Genomic DNA, 20992 nt, shown 5'->3' on the forward strand with positions numbered 1-20992 from the left:
TTATATTCCATGGGTGTGCACACAAGCTATCACGTGCCCCGGGGTTCTGAAAGAACAGTGGGGGAGGGCTTAATAGAGGATTTATGACTTTCTCCTACAGTTGTGGAATTGGGCTCTTTGAGGCTGACAAATTCAGGGCCTCCTCCCTTACCTTGTGAAGTGGTCCGCCAGGTATGGCCTTGCTCTGTGATTTAGGAGCTGTGCCATGGATCTGAAAGCAGGTAGAGTTTGACTTAAAGCCTCAGGTATATTCAAGTTCTATTGCCAAAATGAAGTACTGGGACTCAGATTATACATAAGATCAAAGATGCTTTCACCCTCTGGCCTTTGAAGTAAAACATGCTCGGCATTATTTCCTGGGAATCAAGGTTACTCACATGCAGATTCTACAAAACCACAAGCCTGGTGAAGAATGTGCTGCTTTCAAATGGTTGTGTCCCTAACAGTCCTTGTAGTGACTCTGCCGAGGCATCTTCCCTACTTATCACAACTCCACTCATGTTCACTCCTGTGTGCTCTCAATAACAACTGGGAATGGACAGAGTCCCAGTGCAATGTCTGTGCAGGGAGCAAAAGATGCGTAGGTACATACTTGGAGTCAGGCTGGGGAGACAAGAGGGAAGCCCGAAATAGCAAGAGGACAGTTGAGTTTCAAGAGGCCACAGTGATGGAGTTGAAAATATGGGAGAAATCCCAGTTGCTCTCCAGCACATCTGCTTGAGGTAGGCCACTTGTTGAATACTCATGGCCTTCACTTGTCTTTCCCAAAGAGAGGCTTCAAAGATTGCATATGTTTGGTATATGAAGGGATTTTGACAACTACACAGCACTGTGAAAATTTTCAGCATTATTAATAGTCATGATAAAATAATCTGAAGAAAGTAAATTCAAGAACATGGCAGGTGAGGTTTGGAGACACAGATATACTGACCAACATGTAGTCAGAGGAAGGAACGATTGAGTTGGAGGTGTAGTTGAGATGTAGAGAAGTTTTTGATGGACTCCCACCAAAAAGCATCTTTAATTGTAGTCAGGGTGTTTAAGACAAGTTTTAGTTTTGACAGTGTTTAAAGTTGCTTTTAAAGTGTTCAGCCCAGCTCCTCCGTCCATTGCTGTTGTTTACTGGTTGTCTTATCGAAGCCTGTGGTAGGTGTGGAACTCCCAAGAAAGGCAGTACATGGTCTTGGCAGCATATAGGGGTCACCAGGCAGATTACAGGGAGAAAACTATTCTGAAAAACTCCCAAAGGAAAAAAAATTGTGACGCACAGGAAAATGCATCTTACTACTTGGACAAACAACTTGGACGACTCGGAAGTGCCTGACTTTTATTCTTCCATGATTTTTAACATGACTCATGTGAGCATACATGACCTTTTGGGTGAAGATGAGCTTTGGGAGTTGCTCTTGTCATATGGGATCCATTTCCCCGCCCTTCTGATCACTCCCATTCTCTTCTCAGTGTTGTTCTAGTGGTGGAGTAGGCGGTTGGGGGAGGGGCAAGTGAGCAGTGAAGGAACAAGTTTGGAATTGGCAGAACAATAGGACAGGATCAGGGATCAAAGGATCTTAAAATAGATAGTCTGGGGCCGGAAACCAAGACGTGCAGAGAGCTGCAAGTACGTACAGCCTTAACAGAAGATTTAGCTTTTTTGAGATTTGGTTCCTTTTTAAAATTTATTTATTTGTTTGTTTGTTCATTTATTTGTTTGTTTGTTTGTTTATAGGCAGGGTCTCACTACATAGCACTTGTTGGCCTGGAACTCACTTTGTAGACCAGGCTGACCTCAAACTCCATTCTCTTCTGACTGTAGCACCTGGCTGACTGACTTTCCCTTTAGAAAAATGGAGAGTGAGGTATCTCATGAAGTTACGCTGGAGTCCTCTGCCTGAGAGATTTAAAAGCATCTTTTTTTCATATGCTGTTTTGTTCAAGAAGTTAGGGTCAGTCGGGCGGTGTTGGTGCATGCCTTTAATCCCAGCACTCAGGAGGCAGAGCCAGGTGGATCTCTGTGAGTTCGAGGTCAGCCTGGTCTACAGAGTGAGATCCAGGACAGGCACCAAAACTACACAGAGAAACCCTGTCTCGAAAAACCAAAAAACAAAGATTGGGTCATTTTTTGGAACAGAGGCACTGATTAGTTGGGAAATTTGAAGTAGACAAGTGTGAAACTGCTGTGAAGGTTGATACTGAGCAAAGCTCCCAGTCTGGGATGTGAAGAGGCTGCAATTCATCCTCTGTTCACTAAGGCATAAACCTTGGTGTCTTCTTTTTGTTCCTTCTATAAGGGGCGGTAACCCTGTCTTGGGTAGAGTTGTATTCAGCTTTGATATCTCCATCTGCCAAACAGGGGTTAAGTTTTTGGATCCTGATGTTAAAGACTTTGAATTTTAAAACCTGTTTCCCAGGTTTACTTAAATGCTGTTGCTGATATAACAGTGGTGTTGTGGTGTCAGTGGCCAACATTTCTGACTATTTACCATGTACCAAGTGCTATTTCATATATAATTTCATATATATATATATATACATATATCTTATATATATAATTATATATATAATATATTCTGTTTGTGGCTGTGCCTTGTTATTGGTGGTGATTTTTAACAACTCTTGTAATATCCCTTAGTTCCAGTCCTCTACTCTGTAAAAGAAAAGAATTATAGTAGATCTAACTTCCAACTTAATTCACAGCTTTTATCTATCTATCTATCTATCATCTATCTATCTATCTATCTATCTATCTATCTATCTATCTATCATCTATCTTTGATATTTGATATGTTACTGTGGTCCTGACAGGGTGGCGGTGACATAGCCCTAAAGTGTAATTGAGGGCAGTGGAAACCAACAAAGGATGGGAGTGTGCTGCCCAGGTCAGCAGGAGGAGGGATGGTTGGCACTCCTGATTCTCAGGTAGCAGGAGGATGCTGCCGAGGTCGGCAGTAGGAGGGATGGTTGGTACTCCTGATTCTCAGGTAGCAGGAGAATGGAGGCACACAGAATCCAGAGGAAGCCCCACTTTTTAAATAATAAAATAGTTTATTCATTTTATTTTGTTTTGTTTCTAATTTAGTTTTCGAGGGTTTCATGTTTTTGTCTAATGAAATATGATCATATCTGCCTCCATTTCCCCATTCTAACTCCCCCAGATACCAATGACACATTCTCATTCCAATGAAATAGCTTCCTCTTCTTAAAAAACAAACAAACAAACAAACAAACCACAAAGCCCAACGGTACTGACCATATGTAGGTGGGTGTGATGCCATACATTGGAGAATGGCTAACCTGTCAGTAGCCACACCACAATGAAGAATGATTCTCCTTCTCCCAGAAGCCATTAACTTCAAATAACTCCTCAGTTATGAGAAGGGCCTTGTGGCTCCTCCCTCATTCATGCTGGAATTTTGGATGGCTTTATCTTGTATAGGTCTTGTGTAGGTAATCTCAGCTACCATGAGTTCATGAGTGCAATGGACACGGTATGCCCCAAAAGACAGCATTTTATAGAATTCTTCCTAATTCTCTGGCTCTTATATTCTTTTTACCTCTTCTCTAATGATAGTCCATGAACCTGGGTGGAGGCAAGGTGTCTTAGTTAGGGTTTCTATTGCTGTGAAGAGACACCATGACCACAGCAACTCTTATAAAGGAAAATGTTTAATTGAGGTGGCAGCTTACAGTTGCAGTTCCAGAGGTTTAGTCCATTATCATCATAGTAGGGAAAATGGCGGCTGGGAGTATGGCTGTGTATAGGTAGATATGGTGCTAGAAAATTCTACATCTTGATCCAAAGGCAGCAGAAAGTGAACTGTCTCGCTGGGTGTGGCTTGAGCATATCTGATACCTCAGAGTCCACCTCCACAGTGACACACTTCCTCCAACAAGGCCACACCTACTCCAACAAGGCCACACCTCCTAATAGTGCCACTCCCTTTGGAGGCCATTTTCTTTCAAACTACCACATTCTACTCCTTGGTCCCTAAAGACTTATTGCCATATTGTAGCGTAAACATGCATTCAGTCCAACTTCAAAAGTCCCTATAGTCTATAATAGTTTCAAAAATGTTTAAAAGTTCCAAGTCTCTTCTGAGAGTCATGTAATACCTTAACTGTAATCCCCTATAAAGTCAAAATAAAAAATCAGATAAAATGCTTCCAACATATAATGGGAGAGGATATACATTACCATTCTAAAACATAAAGAAGGGAGCATAGTGAAGAAATATTGGACCAAAGCAAGACTGAAAACCAGTTTGACAAACTCCAAACCCTGCATCTCCATGTCTGATGTCAAGAAGGTCTTCAGATCTCCAACTCCTTTCAACTTTGTTGACTGCAATACACTTCTCTCTTGGGCTGTTTCCACTCCCTGTTAGCAACTCTCCTCAGCAGGTAGCCCACATCTCTGGCATCTCCAACATCTTGGGGTCTCCAAGGCAATCCAAGCTTCAACTTCACAACTTCATGAAATGGGCCTCTCTAGGTCTCCATTCAAGGACACCTCTGGCACATGCTGGCCTCAGTGGCTTTCCTTAGTTGTAGAGGCAAATTCCATAACCCTTTTCTTCTGTCCTTAACTCCAGAATCACATGGCTGAAGCTGCCAAGTTCTACTGCTTGCTGGGACTGGACCATGGCCTCCTCATCCAGATCTATCTTCACCAACTTTCTATTTTCAATGGTTTCCTTCACTGCTTGAACTTGGCTGTCCTGGAACTTGCTCTGTAGATCAGGCTGGCCTCAAACTCAGAGATCTGCCAGCTTCTGCCTCCAGAGTGCTGAGATTTAAAGGCATGCACCTGGCTCTAAGTTTTTCTTTAATCCCTTTTCACAAATTGGAAATTTAGCTGGGTGGGATCTTGCCCTGAGATCACCACTGCCTTTATTCCATTTCTTAATCTGTTTATCTCCTTGAACACAGGATTTAGCTCTATTCCACTTCCTGGTGCTCCTTTTCTCAATCTGTAGATTTTGTAATTTTATTTGCTCAGATTGCTCCTTTTCACTATAAATCTTCATCAGCGTTAACACTAATAACTACACGACAGTGTTTAAACTAGGCTGTTTTGAGATTTCCTCTGCCAAATGGGATTAAGCCAAAACTCTTCACTTTAGCTTTAGGCAGACTTAAAGTAGCCACATTCTTTACCAAAATATCACAAGAATGACCTGTAGGCCACATAATATTCTTCTCCTCTGAAATCTCTTGAGGCTGGCCTCCACAGTTCAAATAACTCTTAGCACCATTGTCTTCCATGCTCCTACTAATATGTCCTATTAAGCAACACTTAAAGTGTTCAGTTGCTTTTCTAATCCATAGTCCTAAGTAAGGTCCATATGCCTTCAAACAGAAGCATGGTCAGGCTTATCACAGCAACATCTCAGTCCCTGATACCAACTTCTGTCTTAGGATTTTTCTTGCTGTGAAGAGACAGCATGACCATAGCTACTCTTATAATGAAATACATTTAATTGAGTTGGCTTACAGTTCAGAGGTTTAGTCCATTATTATCATGGTGCTACATGGTGGCATGTAGGCAGACATGGTGCTGGAGAAGTAGCTGAGAGTCCTACATCTTGACTCAAAGGTAACAGGAAGTAGTCTGTCTCAGTGGATGTTGCTTGAGCATATATGAGACCTCAAAACCTCATTCAACTCCATAGTGACTCACTTCCTCCAACCAGGCCACACCAACTCCAACAAGCCATGCCTCCTAATAGTGCCACTTGCTTTAGGGACCATTTTCTTCCAAACCACCACACAAGGGATTGATAACAATGTCCTATTAGAGCTGTCCACTCAAGAGTCATATATTCTTAGTACTTTTATCACTTATGAATCTTGACATTGAACGCTGCCCACTGCAAAAAGAAGCTTCTCCGACCAAGGTTGAGAATAGCCTAGATCTATGAGTATAAACATAAATATTTAGTAGGCTGTTTGAGAAGATCATTTAGCAAAATAACAGTAGGTTATGTACTGTAAGTTACATGGAAAGAACTATTGCTGAAGACACCATACTTATTAGCTTCAGAACATAGAGAAATCAGTCTCAGGCCTACAGGGAAACTTCCTCCCTGCTGGTTGGCTTTCATATTAGCAGAAAATGCTATGTAGGCTGATGGAAAAGAAAAGTCATCAGTGGTCTTCCTCAGTGATAGAGCCTGAATGCTGTAATGCTGACCTGCTAAGCACTGATGCTATAGTGGCATGATTATTATGAGGGGAACCAGCTGCTCACTGATTGGTCTTGTGGTCTGCTCCATAGGAGGGAATTCATGCCTACTACTGTAAATTGGGTCAAACGTCCCACTTTTTTCTTTTTTAAATAATTTATTTTTATTTTATTTGCATTGATGTTTTGCCTACATATATGTCTACATGAGTGTGTCAGATCTTGGAATTACAGACAGTTGTGAACTGCCATGTGGGTGCTGGGAACTGAACACAGGTCCTCTAGACGAAGTGCTTTTAACAGCCAGTGCTTTTAACCACTGAGCCGCCTCTCCAACCCCAAATGTCTTACTTTTTAAGACTGAAATTAGATATGTTGCCTTTTGAGTTAAATGCTTAACTGATTTATCTAAGTCGTTACCTTTCATTCTTCAGATGATGTGCAAAAGAGAAAGGTTTAGGTTACTATTGCAAGGATTTCTTGATATGTTCTCTGGCAGTTGGAGTCAATGTTCGGTTCCCTATAACTGATCAGCCAACTGGGTCCAATTGTCATAATAGCTCCCTTCATTTTAAATATTGTGTTTTAGGAGTGGGGATGTCTATCTATAGAGTGTAATCATTTTGTTGAGTTACATTCAAGTATTAGTTAGCTTTCTATTATAATAACCAAACCCTAAGACAACCAGCTCATAAAGAGAAAAGAAAGAGACAGAGAGCCCACAGTCTCATTTGAGGGCACAACATGCCCCAGTGTTGCATAGAATGCCATCTAGGCCTCACCTCTTAAAGCCCCCAACAGTACCACGAGATGACGATTTCGCTGCCTGAACTGCGAGGGAACACTTCAGATCTAAACTGTAGCAGCACATGTGGATCTGCATGAGTACCTCATACAGGCCGATTTGTGGACTGTGTTCTTACCATTTCCGCACCCTGCACTTATGCTATATCTCACCATCAGTGTTCCTTATGTTTCCATCCTTATGTAAAGATTTTCCTGGGTACAAAGTAAGCAATATTTAAGAATGAGAATAAAAATGGTGTAAAGTGGCCAAAACCACCAGGCGATAAGTGATCACGGATTGGGCACAAGCATGTGTCTCTAATCATCACTTGACGTGCACTTGGAAGCTCATGCTGTTCACTCATAAACAGAAAATGCTAAGAGACCTGCCATATTTATTGACGTTTTACAAATAGAAACTGGAACTGATACCACCACTGCCTTTATGATATAAACTCTCTTGAAAATCAAAGGGTTTTATAAACTATTGGATGGAGAATTTCATTTTAGACAATCCTTGGTGTTCATTCCAGCCTTTTATTAAAATGGAAAATAGATGATAATGGTGTTTAATCTTGGAGGTGCAAGGCTACCTTATCTTGTCTCCTGTCACTTTGAAGACTCCTGTCATAAGTAGAGGACAGGTTGAAGTCAGGAGGCCTTGAGTTGGGCCCTGGGTTCTTCTTTTGTTAGCTGAGTTGCGTTATACGTGCTCTTCACATTCTCTGAGCTGCCCTCACTTATACAGAGCAGAGTTCAGCTTGGTAACTCCTTATGACCCTCTCTTCTCTCTCCCAACTCTCTGTCTCTGTCTCTGTCTCTGTCTCTGTCTCTCTGTCTCTGTCTCTCTCTGTCTCTGTCTCTCTGTCTCTGTCTGTCTGTCTCTCTCTCTCTCTCTCTCTCTGTGTGTGTGTGTGTATGTGTGTGTGTGTGTATGATGAGTTTGCCATCCATTAAACAGAATTGTCCCTTCTGGCACCTGCCCACAATGTGGCTAAGTACACCAAGTATCTGCCTTTAAGATCTGTCCTTCGAGGGCCTGGGAAGGCCTGACAACTTTCTTTTAGTGTGTTCATGTGTGTGGGTCCTTGTGCGCATGTAAACCCATGCATGTGGAGGCCAGAGGTCAACCTCAGCTGTCATCCCTTTGGTGCCCTCATCCTGCATTTTGAGACAGGGTCTTTCACTTGGCCTTGAGTCATCAAGACAGCTAGTTTCTGGGACCAGCCTATCTCCGCAACCCTAGCATTGGCATTATAAGTGTGCACCAGGAGTTTTGAATTTTTTTATGTGAGTTCTGAGGCTTAAACTCAGGACTCCATGCTTGCATGGCAAACACTGTACAAATCAAACTATCATCTCAGCATCCTAAAGAGTATTTTCTTAGGACAGAACTGAAAGGCAGAGATTATGTCTGTCATCCTTCAGGCTGATGGGCAGGGAACAGAGGTTGTGCTCTGGACTTCACCCTGCTGGCATTTTTCAGGGAATTGAGTAAACCGAGTACCCGTCATATTTATTGGTGAACTGGTTATTCTATTCAATGTTATACTCAAGTCTTTGGCCCATTTTTTTTGGTTGGGTTATGTGTTTATTTCTTACTGATGGGTAGAAGTCCTTTGCATATTCTAGATACTCTGTATTGAATATCTTCATGCAAATATCTTTCCCATTATGTAGCCTGCAATATCACTCACAGTCATGATGTATGATGAGCAGTTCTTACTATTAACCCAGAGTGATATAATCAGTAACAGTTAACACTTATTTATTTACTATGTTCTCATAAATTTGGCTCATCTAATTTTCATACTAACAAAATTGAAATGGGAAAAAGCACAACTAAGAGAAGTGGAGATTTTTGCATCTCAGAGAAGAGCAGAAGCAACATTCCTATGCAGCTGTTCCAGAGCCTGTGTTTTATGTGTCTGCTGTGTCCCCCAAGGTACTGGCAGACATGTCAGAGACAAGATGCAGTTCTTGCGCATCTGTTTGACTTCCACGATTTGAAAAATAAATTGGATTGGTTGGTAACGTACAGTTATTGATTTACGGATTCATCTCCACTTCCTTCCTCTGCTTGCTTTGGGTTGAATTTGCCCTTGATTTTCTAGTTGAAGGAGAGGCTCAGATTACTAACTCAATGTTGTGTTTTTAATTCAAGTATCTAATGTTTTAGATTACCCTCTAAGCATGGCTTTAATAGCACCACGCAAAGTTTGATGTGTTGTGTTTTCTTTTCACTCAGTTGAAATGTTTTCCAATTTTCTTTGTGATTTCTTCTTTGATCCATGAGTTGTTTAGAAGGCTATTGTTTAATTTCCAAATATTTGGGGATTTTCCCCAGATATCACTCTGCTGTCAGTTTTTAGTTTAATTTAGTTGTGGTCATGGAACAAAGTATTTATTATTTCAATCATTCACAATTGTTAAATTCATTTTCATGGCTCAGGATATGGCCTATCTTTATGACCGAGTATTGAAAAGAATCAGAATCGGTTGTTACTTGGTAGAAAATTCTATAGATGTAAATCAGGCTGGCTTGGTTTGGACTGTCTTTAATATCTTCCTGACTTTATGGGTACTTGTCTTCTCAATTACTAAAACAAGGATATGGGTGTCACTCTCTATGGCCTCTGATTTGTAATAGTTTGACTTAATGGTTTTTTGAGTTCATGTTGCTGTGAAAGTGACATAAATTCAATGTAAACTATACTGCGGTCTTTTCCTAACTAACGATATGCAGAACTATAGTATCTTTGGAATGTGGGGGTGTGGGTGGAGGCAGCAAATGTAACTTCCAGCAACCAGGCAGTCATGCAGGCAAACAATGACATCCCATGGTGAAACGTACTGTTAAACGGTTGGTTGTGTATTGAATGTATTTTCAGCTTACAATGTTTTGCAATGTGTATATTTGGGTGTGACTCCATTGTAAGTTGAGGAGCAGCTGTAGTTTCTATTTGAAAACTTGTCTATTATCCTTTAAATTTTATCGGTTTTTACTGTACCCATTTTGAAAATGCACCCAGACATTTAGGCTTATTTGGTTTTGTTGAAGCGATCACCACATAGGCGTCTCCTATATAGTAATAGTCTTGGTTTTGAAGTATGCTTTGTCTTAGCTCTTTAAATTAGTATTTGCATGATACACTCATACTTATGACCTTTTTTTTATATCCCAATATGTCTTTCTATTTAAATTGTCTTTCTGATAAAAATATATAGCTGAGTTTTACTTCCTTTCTTAATTTCACAATCTCCAGCCTTTTAAGGCCAGTCACACTTAATATACTCCTTAATATGTTTATATTTTAAAACTATCATTTTATTATTTGTTTCTTCTTTGTTCCTGATTTTTTTCAATTTTTAATTTAGTATATTTTATTATTCCATTTTATCTCCAAGAATGGTCCATTAGTTAGGTCTAATATTAACATATTTTACTTATTCTCTAGGGCTTACAAAAACACTTTTAATGCATTACATTCTATTTTTAAATACACACCTTCACACCCTTCACATGCAGCACCTTCCAAGAATATTTCTGTTTCCTTCCTTTAATTGTCCATTTTTGCTGTCATATGGTTTATGCACACACTACAAATCCCGCAATCCATTGTTACTATTACTGTTTTAACACGTGCTCTAAACCTTCTTTCTCTATCATTTTCCCCCTCTAGTACCATTTTCAGTCTCCAGTTTTCACTTGTCCCATGAACTCTTGATGCTATCGATAAACTGTATATCTGTTTATGTACTATTCTTGCCTTTGGGAGGGTTAGTTAAATGATCAGAGCAACAATTAATATTCTAAACTGGATTCCAGAAATCTACCGTTAGCTCCCCTTGGGGACAATGTTACTCACATTGAGAAAGCATGCTTCAGATAGTGAATTATAGTTCATGGAGATTAAAAATAAGAATGCTTTTTATTTATCATTCTTTATACCATTTCTAGTACTTTCTATCTTGTGTAGATCCATATTTCTGCTTGGATCATATTCTTTTTGCCCAAAGAGATCCTTCAACATTTTTTTTGTAGGGCAGCTTTGTTGGCAGTGAATTAAGCTTTTGATTGCTGCCATATTTGGGTTTTGCCTTCATTTTTGAAAGACATTTTCTTTATGTGTAGTATTCTAGGTTAACAGGTTTTTTTTTCTTTACATACTTTGAAGTTGTCACTCTCTTTGGCTTTCACAGTTTCTGCTAAGAAATTGGCTGCAGTCCCATCTAAGACTCCCCTCTGTATTTAGTGTGCCTGTTCATCCAGCATGTTTAAAGATCTTTCTATCTTTGGTTTTTTATCAGTTCACTGTGCTGGGCCTAGGGAGGTGGCTGCTCATTGCTCCCATGCTCACTCAGCTTGGAATTCTTAGAAACTTTGATCTGTGTTTTATTGTCCTTCATGACTTTTGAAAACTTATCCATTCAAATATTTAATGTATTCTCATTTATAGTGCGACCCTACTTACATGTATGATAGGCCCCTTCATACTGCTTTACGATTTGTTCATTTACTTGTCAATTTGTATTTGTTTGTTTGGGGTAGGTGGGTGGGTTCATGGACATGCCCACGTGGGGATCAAAGGACAACTTTCAGGAATTTGTTTGCTCTTACCATGTGCTTTCTAGGTATCCAACTCAAGCTGTTGGAATTGGTGGCAAGCATGATTACCACTGAGCCATCTAACTGGCTTTGTGCTTAGCTTTTGATTGTTGGGTAGCTTTCTTTACTTTTATTTTTCTTTATATTTGGTCCATATTTTCTGGTAAACTATTCTTTAGTATATTATTTATAATTGTTATGAGTAATGATCTTTTCATTGTAGTATCCAGGTCAACTTTGGTATCATTAATTGGCTTATTTCTCAGCAATAAGACTTTAATTTTTGTGTATCTCTTAATTTTTTTCAGAATACCAGGCATCCTGTTAGAAAGGAATGTAACCCGAGATGAGCAGTGTTTCTACCCAGAAACAAAGATGCTCTTTCACCAGGCCGTTAGTGAGGGGGCTAGTGAGAGACTGACAAAAGGTTGCTTTTGTCTCTTTAAGACTCCAGAAGCTTCAGGTACCATCAGCAATACCCTGCTATGATGGCATGCTTTGTGTTCTCCATCTCTGTTGCTGTGGTAAAACACAGACTAAAAGCAACGTAGGGAAGGGAAGAGTTTGGCTTACCTTCTGGGTCACAGTATAGCATGGAGGGGATTTAGAGCACACAAATCACACAAGGACTTGAAGCAGAAACAAGGGAAGGACACTGCTTATTGGATTGTTTGCGGGCTCATGCTCAGCTATAAACCTCAGAGTCACCTGCCTAGGGATGATACCACCCAAAGTGGTCCAGGCCCTCCTATATTAATGAATAATTAAGACAATTCCCCACTGATATGCCCACAGGCCAATCAGATATAGGCAATTCCTCAATCAAGGCTTTCCTTTCCGATGAATCTAGGCTGAGCCAAGCGGACACCTAAACATAACTACGACACTCAGTGTAGAACCTGAGTTCTGAAGGTTTGTCCCCATTGTTCTTTTGCCACCCTCAGTTTGTGGGGATCCTTTCACCAGTATCAGTGATATATCTTGTAAGGCAAATTGGTAAGTGGCCTTATTAATAAAAAACCCAGAGCCAGATATTGGGGAGAAACTGAGAGACTGGAGAAGCAGAAAGAAGCCAGCCATGTTCTTACTACTTGGAAATCCTCAGCCAAAAAGAGAGACCTACTTCCCCTCCTCTCTCTGCCCAGCTACATCACTTCCTGTCTGTCGGTACAGACCTCCAGACCTCCATGGTTAGTGCTGAGATTAAAAGTGTGTGCCACCATGCCTGGCTCTGTTCCCACTGTGGCCTTGAACTCACAGAGATCCAGATGGATCTCTGCCTCCTGAATGCTAGGATTAAAGCCGTGTGCTACCATTGCCTGACTTCTATGTTTAATACAGTGGCTGGCTTTTCCCTCTGATCCTCAGATGAACTTTATTGGGGTACACAGATAAAATATCACCACAGTGTCTCTCCATGCTTTGGCTTCTCCCCAGCAGCAATGAAACTTTGGTTCATGTTACTCCATGCTAACTTCAAAGGGGGCTGAGGAGGGAGGAGAGGAGGAAGAGTGCTTTTCACTTTGACCCATCCTCAATCCTGGGCAGTCTCTGGGTACCAGTGGTACTCATCCTCAGCCTTGTTGTGGTCAGACTACACCTTTGCTTGGGATTATTGAGTGAAAGGGAAGTTCGGTCTTCTTTGGTAGGAATAGATTCATAATTCATAATTTTGTGTTTTCTGGAATGAAGACAATTCCCAATAATGCCCCATGAAGACAACAGGTTTTATGTGTGGTCTTTCCCATGGCTTCAGATCGTTGCCTGAGTCCTAGGGTCAAGTTCCTACCCTAGTTTTTATTTTATTATTTGAAGGAGAGATAGTCTTGGGAATAGATAGAATTTCACACCCATGTGCATCTAAAGATATTCCATCTAGTCTTCTATCTTGCCTGTCACCTTGCTAGTGATCAGCATGGAGTCTATAAAAAGATCTCACAGGTGTGTACAAGCTGTTCTGTGTCTGGAACTGCCAGAATATTCTGTGTTACACATGTTCTCACATGTTACACATGTTCTCAGTCTTCTAGAATTAAACAACAATAGCAACAACAACAACAATAAACTATTCCTTCTTCCTACTCTGATGACTGTTCAGTCTGCCTATGCTGGGTCAAGTCTAAGTTATGCACATGTCCCATCTTTCCTTGGATATGTTGTCATATTTTAAAACTAAGTTTTTTTGGTTCCTTTGAAACTTCAGTTTCAAATTGTAATTTTTTTCTCTCTCATGTATTACACCCCAACTGCAGTTTCCCATCTCTCCTCTCCTCCCCCAACCCACCCTGTCCACTCTTCCGTCCACTCCTTCTCTGTTTCTTTTTGGAAAGGGGCAGGCCCCCCATCTTACTTAAACTTCAGACTTTTGATGGGTTCAACAGAAGTTGTTATTTCACAGATTATCTCCATTTCTCCCATGACAGTGGAAACTGTTCGCTGGCAACTGTCTAAACACTAACTGCAGACCAGCCTTTGGAAGTGGGTTTGTAAATCTAGTCACCACCCTCCTCACCTGTGAAGCTTGCTGTCAAAGTGGAGACAGGAGGTTTCTTGCCTGTGCTGTGTGCCATATGCTTGTGAGAAATGGAATCTGTTGATTCTTTATAGATACTTTTCTCTTAGAGTTTCACGATCAATATTTGTTCTTTTGTTTTGTTTTCTCCTTCTTTTTATTTATTCTTTGTGTCTTTCACATCATGCATCTCCATCCCATTCATTTCCAATTCCTTCATATCCACTCTCTGCCCTTGCAACATCCCCCAAATAAAATAAAATAAAATAAAATAAAATAAAATTTAAGAGGGGGGAGAGAGAGAGAGAAGGAAAAAAATCAATCTTGTCATGGAAGCTATAGTGTGACACAGTGAGTCACAAAGTAAAACCTTTTATCCGTATATCTTTACTTGCAAGTGTTTATTTCAAAGAGTCATTGGTCTGGTTTGAGGCCTCTGGTTTCTGCTACACTATCAATGCTGGGCCCTCACTGCAATTCCTCTTGGTTATCCTGCTGATGCCATGTTTTGTGAAAATCCTATGGCTTTGGCTCTGCAGACCAGTCCCTTCATGTGCTCCAGCAGATCACCTATGGGGTGGATGTTGGGGTTGACCAACACATAACCCTGGTTCTGGGCCTGGGTAGTTGCAGGGTTGGTTAGTCCACCAGCTCTCCCTTGCCCTCACCAAAAGAGTGAGCTCTCCAGCATTGTTCTGGTGCGTTCACCCCTTGCAGCAATGAGCAAGGGGCAGGGCCAGTTCTTCTGCTTTCATTGTCAGGGTCAGATATCCCAAACCTACACCTTCAGGCCAGCTCTACTGTGTGTTGTCCATGTATGGCATAGGGGCCACTCTCCTGAGTGCTGCAGCTGATGAATGGCAGGACCAGCTCTCCCTCTCTTATGACCACAGGGCCAGCTCTCCTACTTGCCTCAGGTGTTGATGGGCAAGGGGGGCATCTCTCCCCCACTCATGCCACCAAATGACAGATGGGTAATAGGGACAGCTCTCTCATGCTCACAACTTTGGGGCTGGCTCACCCACACCTCTGTCAACAGGATTGGCTCTATTGACAAGAGGTGCAGGGCCTGTTCTCCAAGTGTTGCAGCTAGTAGGGGACAGGGGCAGCTCTCCCACCCTTGTGATCTCAGGGCCAGCTCTCCCGCACCTATGCCACTACGTGACAGACAGATAAGTAATGGGGACAGCTCTCCCATGCTTACAACTTCAGGGCTGGCTCACCCATACCTCTGTCAATTGAGTTGACTCTATTGTGCTCCCCATGGGGATGCAGGGCCTGCTCTCCTAAGTGTTGTAGCTGGTGGTAGGCAGAGGCAACTCTTATGCCTTTCTGACCTCAGGGCCAGCTCTCCCATATGCCTCAGGCATTGATGGGTGGGGTGGGGGCATCTGACAGATGAGTAATGGGGACAACTCTCCCATGCTCACAACTTCAGTGTCAATATTTATTCTAAAGAAATGCCTTGTGATACTTGGCTAAGTTTAAAGTGAAGATAAAAAGATACAGATAGCAATTTTCTTTTTAAGAAAAAAATCACTTTTTATTATAAAATAATTAACAAAGCCAAAAAGTTAAAATACAGACACAAATGAAGTGACATCATCATGACTGGCAGAATGGAAGGTCTCCCACAGAAGCATAGATTTAATAGCCATCTATAGGTAAAATATGCCTTTATCAGAGCCCTGAGATTTACACAAGTGTTTACAACACTTGCTTGCATTGGGAAGGTAGATCTATGCCCTCTGATAATGGAACGACCCATCAGGTCCCTGCTAGAAATCTGTCCAACTGTGGACTTAGAAGCAGCCTTGAACTGTGGACCTAGAACCAGCCTTGTCCATTTACGGACCCAGTGACAGCCTAACCTTTACACTCACAGGTGCAAAAGTTGCTCAACTTGTGTTCACAGCCCAAAGGAGCCCTATTTATGCCTCTACTGTCGTGATCTTTTACAAACACTTGGAAACCTCATAGAAAATCTCCTCACTCTCTAACAGAACTACAAGCAGCACTACTTGTCCATGGGACCCAAAGACAGTCCCATCTTCACGCAGATTCCATAGCAATCCATGCATCCATGAACTAACAATCACATCTACTCTGAACCCCGAAAGCAGGCCATTCTGACCATAGACTCTGGCAGTGGATGCATTCATAGAGCATGGTAGCAGATCCACTTTTAAACCTTGGCTTAAGTATAACAACACATTCCCAAATCTCTTGCCTACAGACTCTGGCCATACACACTTGCAGTTGATACATCCATAGACCATAGCAGCAGATCCACTTTTCATGAGTTGGCTTAGCTGTTTCAACACATTCTTAGCTGTCTTACCTACAGACTCTACGAGTTGATCCATCCATAACCTACCAGCATGACTGATGAAGAGCTTCACCAGATGAAACTAACAAGTAAGAACCAGAAGTGACCACTTTCCAAATGAACAGACAGCCAAGTCAAGTCATGGATCATGCATCCATGACATGCACTAAAAGGACCAGATAAAGTTCCAGTAACTGAGTTTAAAGAAACTGAGATCCACAACCTGCTTGGCAGATAATTAACAATAATAACCTTAAAGCATCTTAACAAGCCAGGTAGGAATACAGGTGGAGAGAACTTGAATCAGAAGTGAACAAAGGATCAAAATATGTGGGAAAATGAAAAACTAAGCAAAAAATAAAAATTATAAAGAATACAATGGAAATGCTGGAACTGAGGAATATAATGACAGAACTGAGAAATTCACTAGCCAATACTATTAAGAGAAAGAATCAGTGAATTTAAATATGAACCATTTAAAATTGTCCAATTGCAGAAAACTCTTTTGTTTTTTAATTAATTATAATTTTCATGTGTTTGTAAAGTTTTCTCAATAACTAGCTGTATTGATTCCTACCATCCATGACCACAAGATATATACTTCCATTTATTTGTGTCTTCTTTGGTTTCTGTAGTCAAAAGTTTTACAGTTTTTGTGTGCCTTTTACTCCTTGGCTAATTTTATTTCTAGATATTTAATTCATTTTTTTTTTTTTGGTTTAACAGGACTGACTGTCCTGGAACTCACTTTGTAGACCAGGCTGACCTTGATCTCACAGAGGTCAAGTGCTGGGACTAAAGGCATGCACCACCATGCCTGGCTTTTAATTCTTACATTATATAAAAATGAATTCAAATGTGTTAGGTCTACATGTTACTGACACACTAGAACCATTAGAAGAAAACATAGGGGAAATCTCACAGATACTGAAGTTAGGATAAACAAAAGCAAACAAATAGAATTATATCAGTCTAAAAGTTCTCAATCTGCCTCATTTCAGGACCCCAAAGATGGGCATAGAGGTGACTAGATCTCTTTGTCTCTCTTTCCAATGTGGCCACATTGGGTAAATCTCTAATTCCTGCTTTCTATTATTAAAAAAAAAAGAGAAAATGAGAGCAAGTATTTGCAAACCAAAGATCTGGTAAATGTGGTGGTATTTTACTTGTACTGAAATGTGATTTTAATTGTATGTTAATAAATAAAGTTGCCTGGGGGTCAGAGCTTTTAGAGCCATAGCAAGTGCGTGGCGGCGGTGGCGCACGCCTTTAAGGACCTGGAGGGCGGTACATACAGGCAGTAATGAGGCAATCACGTGTTTGGGTTTACAACCAATGAGAAGGCAGAACAGCTAGACTATATAAAGACATACACACAGGAAGTAGGCCTCTTTCGGAGAGCTCGCTTGGCTGAAGAGGATCGCTGAATCAGGAAGGGTGAGGCTCTTAGCTCTGACCTCTTGGCTTTCTTCTCTGAATTGGCTCTGTGTTTCTTATTTAATAAGACGGTTGGTTACATCTACAGGTAAAGGACTCATATTCAAGAAAATCTTATAACTCAATAAGAGAGGAGGGAGAGGGAAGGAGGAAAGGAGAGAGAAATAACTTAGAAAATGAAAAACCCACTTAAACATGGAAGGAGAAAGAATGAGAGAGAGAGAGAGAGAGAGAGAGAGAGAGAGAGAGAGAGAGAGAGAGATGTGGAGGGTGGAGGAGAGAGAGCTTGAAATATTATAAACCCACTTAAACATGGAAGAGAACTAAATAGCCATTTCACCAAAGAAAACATGCAAATAGCCAATAAAAATTAAAATTTCCATCATTAGTCATCAGAAACAAATGAAACATACTAGAATGAGATATTGCTTCATATTTGTTAGAATGGCTAGTATCAAAGGACAAGATGTGTAGGTAGAGCTACTTGGTGGTGGAAAAGCACATTGTAGAAAACAGTATGGATGTTCCCTAAAATTTGAGTTATCATTTGATGTAGCAATCCCACTTCTGGATGTATATTCCAAGAAATTGGGGTCAGGATCTTAAGGAGAGATGCTCACTCCATGTTTACAGCTTGATGACACACTGTTGCCCAAAAGTAAAAACAATCCACAGAAGCACAGATAAACAAAACATGGTACATGATACAAGGAGGTGTTCTGTGACCTCACAAGAAGAGGAAGGTCTGTTATTTGTAGAAATATGGCTGGACTTGGAGGACACTATGCTAAGTGAAATAAGCCAGGCAGTAGTACAAATGCTGTGTGATATCACCTCTTTGAGGAATTTACTATTATAGGACTGTAGAATATGGATGTGGGATTGAAGTTACAAGGCCTACATCAAGGGGAAAACAGAAGATGTAAAGCAAAGGGTATAAAGTTTTAGTTATATAGAATGTATAAGCTTTAGAGTCCCATGATATAACAGCCTGTAGTTAACAACACTGTGAAGTATAAATAGAGTTTTGCTAAGAGGGGAGCTCTTTTGTGCTGAGTACTCTCAACACAAGAGAAAAAATATTTTAAAAAGGGAGCAAAGGAAGGGTATTTGGAGGGGAGGAATACATCATGGCCTGACTTGTCAGATACATTAGATATTTATAGCTTTTTGTAAATCAATCTGCCTCAATAAAGTGGTTCAGAAATTGAAGAAATAAAAATCACCCATTCAAATAAGCCTTAACAAATATTTTATTGAATTTCTTCTAGTAATTCTTTAAAGATGTATATGTTGGTTTGTGTACATTAGTACACATTCCTGCACATGTGGCTTATATAATTGATTAAAAATGAGTTTATTTTTAAAAAGCATGCTTTTCTATGGGTTGAGCAGTGTCAGTCTAAAACGATAATGTACTGTGGTGATATTGTGTTCCCCAAAATATTGTGAACCCTAATAAACTTATCTGGAGTCAAAGAACAGAACAGCCACTAGATAGAGGCCAGAAAATGGTGGCACACATGCCTTTAATCCTAGCATTCCAGAGGCAGAGATCAGTCTGGATCTCTGTGAGTTCAAAGCCACACTGGAAACAGCCAGGCATGGTAACCAGAGCCTTTAATCCCAGGAAGTGATGGCAGAAAGCAGAAAGGTATTTAAGTCGTGAGGACAAGAAACTAGAGCTGGTTAAGCTTTTAGGTTTTGAGCAACACAATTCAGCTGAGATCCATTTGGATGAGAACTCAGAGGCTTCCAGTCTGAGGAAACAGGATCAGCTGAGGAATTGGCAAGGTGAGGTAGCTGTGGCTTGTTCTGCTTCTCTGATCTTCCAGCATTCACCCCAATACCTGGATTCAGGTTTGATTTCATTAATAAGATCTTTTAAGATTCATGCTACAGTGTGCTATTCATGTTGGTGAGGATTCTGAAACTGGCAATATACTTTTAGTTTGCTGTTAGGGCTGGGTTCTTTCTTGTAGCTATCTACTTCCCACAAACGGCCAAGGCTGATGTGTATATGTGAGTCAAGTGGAATGCACTCCATCTCAATAAAGATCAGTTGATTTTTTTGTGTGTGCAGAGGTCCCTTCCCCTGTAGCCTCCATCCCTTTGAATTCATTACAAAGAGAGTATTTTTGCCAATCTATTTTGAGTCATAGAACAAAAAGAAATATGGGGAGTATATGATGTTTCTAATATGTGTTTCATTTCTTTTCTTTCTTGGTTTTCCAGGAAATATTTTGGAGAGAAAATTGGGCTGTATTTTGCTTGGCTGGGGCTGTATACATCATTCCTTATCCCATCTTCTGTCATTGGGGTGATCGTGTTTCTTTATGGATGCGCAACAATTGAAGAGGATATTCCCAGGTAAGTCCCTTTTAGAGACAAGGCTCCATTCCCATATGGTCATAGTTTGGACTTTTGCCCCAGTTGTGAGTACATTTCACACACCTCTTTCCAAAGTCCTCCCTCTCTGTCCCACATCCCTTCCCACACATCCAGCTTCCCTCCAGAGTTGGATCTGGGAGCTGCAGGTTTGGGGAATGGTTGCAGAGCCACTGGTTATCACAGTGCTCTTCCATTCCTCATCAGTCTGTTCCCTGGGGCTGCTGCCTGATATGACCAGCAAATAAAACCTGATGAAAGGAATCACGCCAGACACATGTTTTTTTCCTCTTAACTTCACAGCATTTGCTTTCTGGCTTCCCATAAAACTCAGGTCAGAGTATGTACAGTATCATTGGATAAAAGTCATGTACTGTAGCAACAGAATGCTGTAAGAAGCGGCTGCAAGGAAGGGCTAAGCTGTGGTTCAGAAGGTCAGAACTGCAGGACATGACAGACCACACGGTAGGGCTTAAGCAGAGCCAAGACTGAACAAAGGCTAATCCTTGTGGGAAAGAGAAGGTCTATGAAGAACAAAAGTACTTATCTATTGCTGGTGACACTATACATGAACTTTGTGACTACATCTGATCTCAGTATCACTTGGGAGGCTGATTCAGGAGGATTGCTGAGATATTGAGGCCAGGCTGGAGCTATATAGTGAATTTGAAGTCATCTGAAGGTACAGAGTGAGAACCTACCAGGAACAACCACAGCAAAGTTTAGAAAAACAGCTCACCACCAACAACA

At 40.9% G+C, this 20992-nt stretch overlaps 1 protein-coding gene across 2 annotated transcripts in view; it reads left to right on the forward strand.

Moving 5' to 3' along the window:
- Nucleotides 1-20992, forward strand: part of Ano2 (anoctamin 2) — a 347394-nt gene that overhangs the window by 155241 nt on the left and 171161 nt on the right. For both annotated transcript variants that reach the window (XM_052721782.1, XM_052721784.1), the window contains one exon: nucleotides 20090-20224. In XM_052721782.1, coding sequence (XP_052577742.1) covers nucleotides 20090-20224 — 135 coding nt within the window. The remainder of the gene's footprint in view (nucleotides 1-20089; nucleotides 20225-20992) is intronic.

This window comes from Peromyscus californicus, unplaced genomic scaffold (genome assembly GCF_007827085.1).
Source record: "Peromyscus californicus insignis strain IS unplaced genomic scaffold, ASM782708v3 Scaffold_6__1_contigs__length_162567912, whole genome shotgun sequence".
Classification (NCBI taxonomy): domain Eukaryota; kingdom Metazoa; phylum Chordata; class Mammalia; order Rodentia; family Cricetidae; genus Peromyscus; species Peromyscus californicus.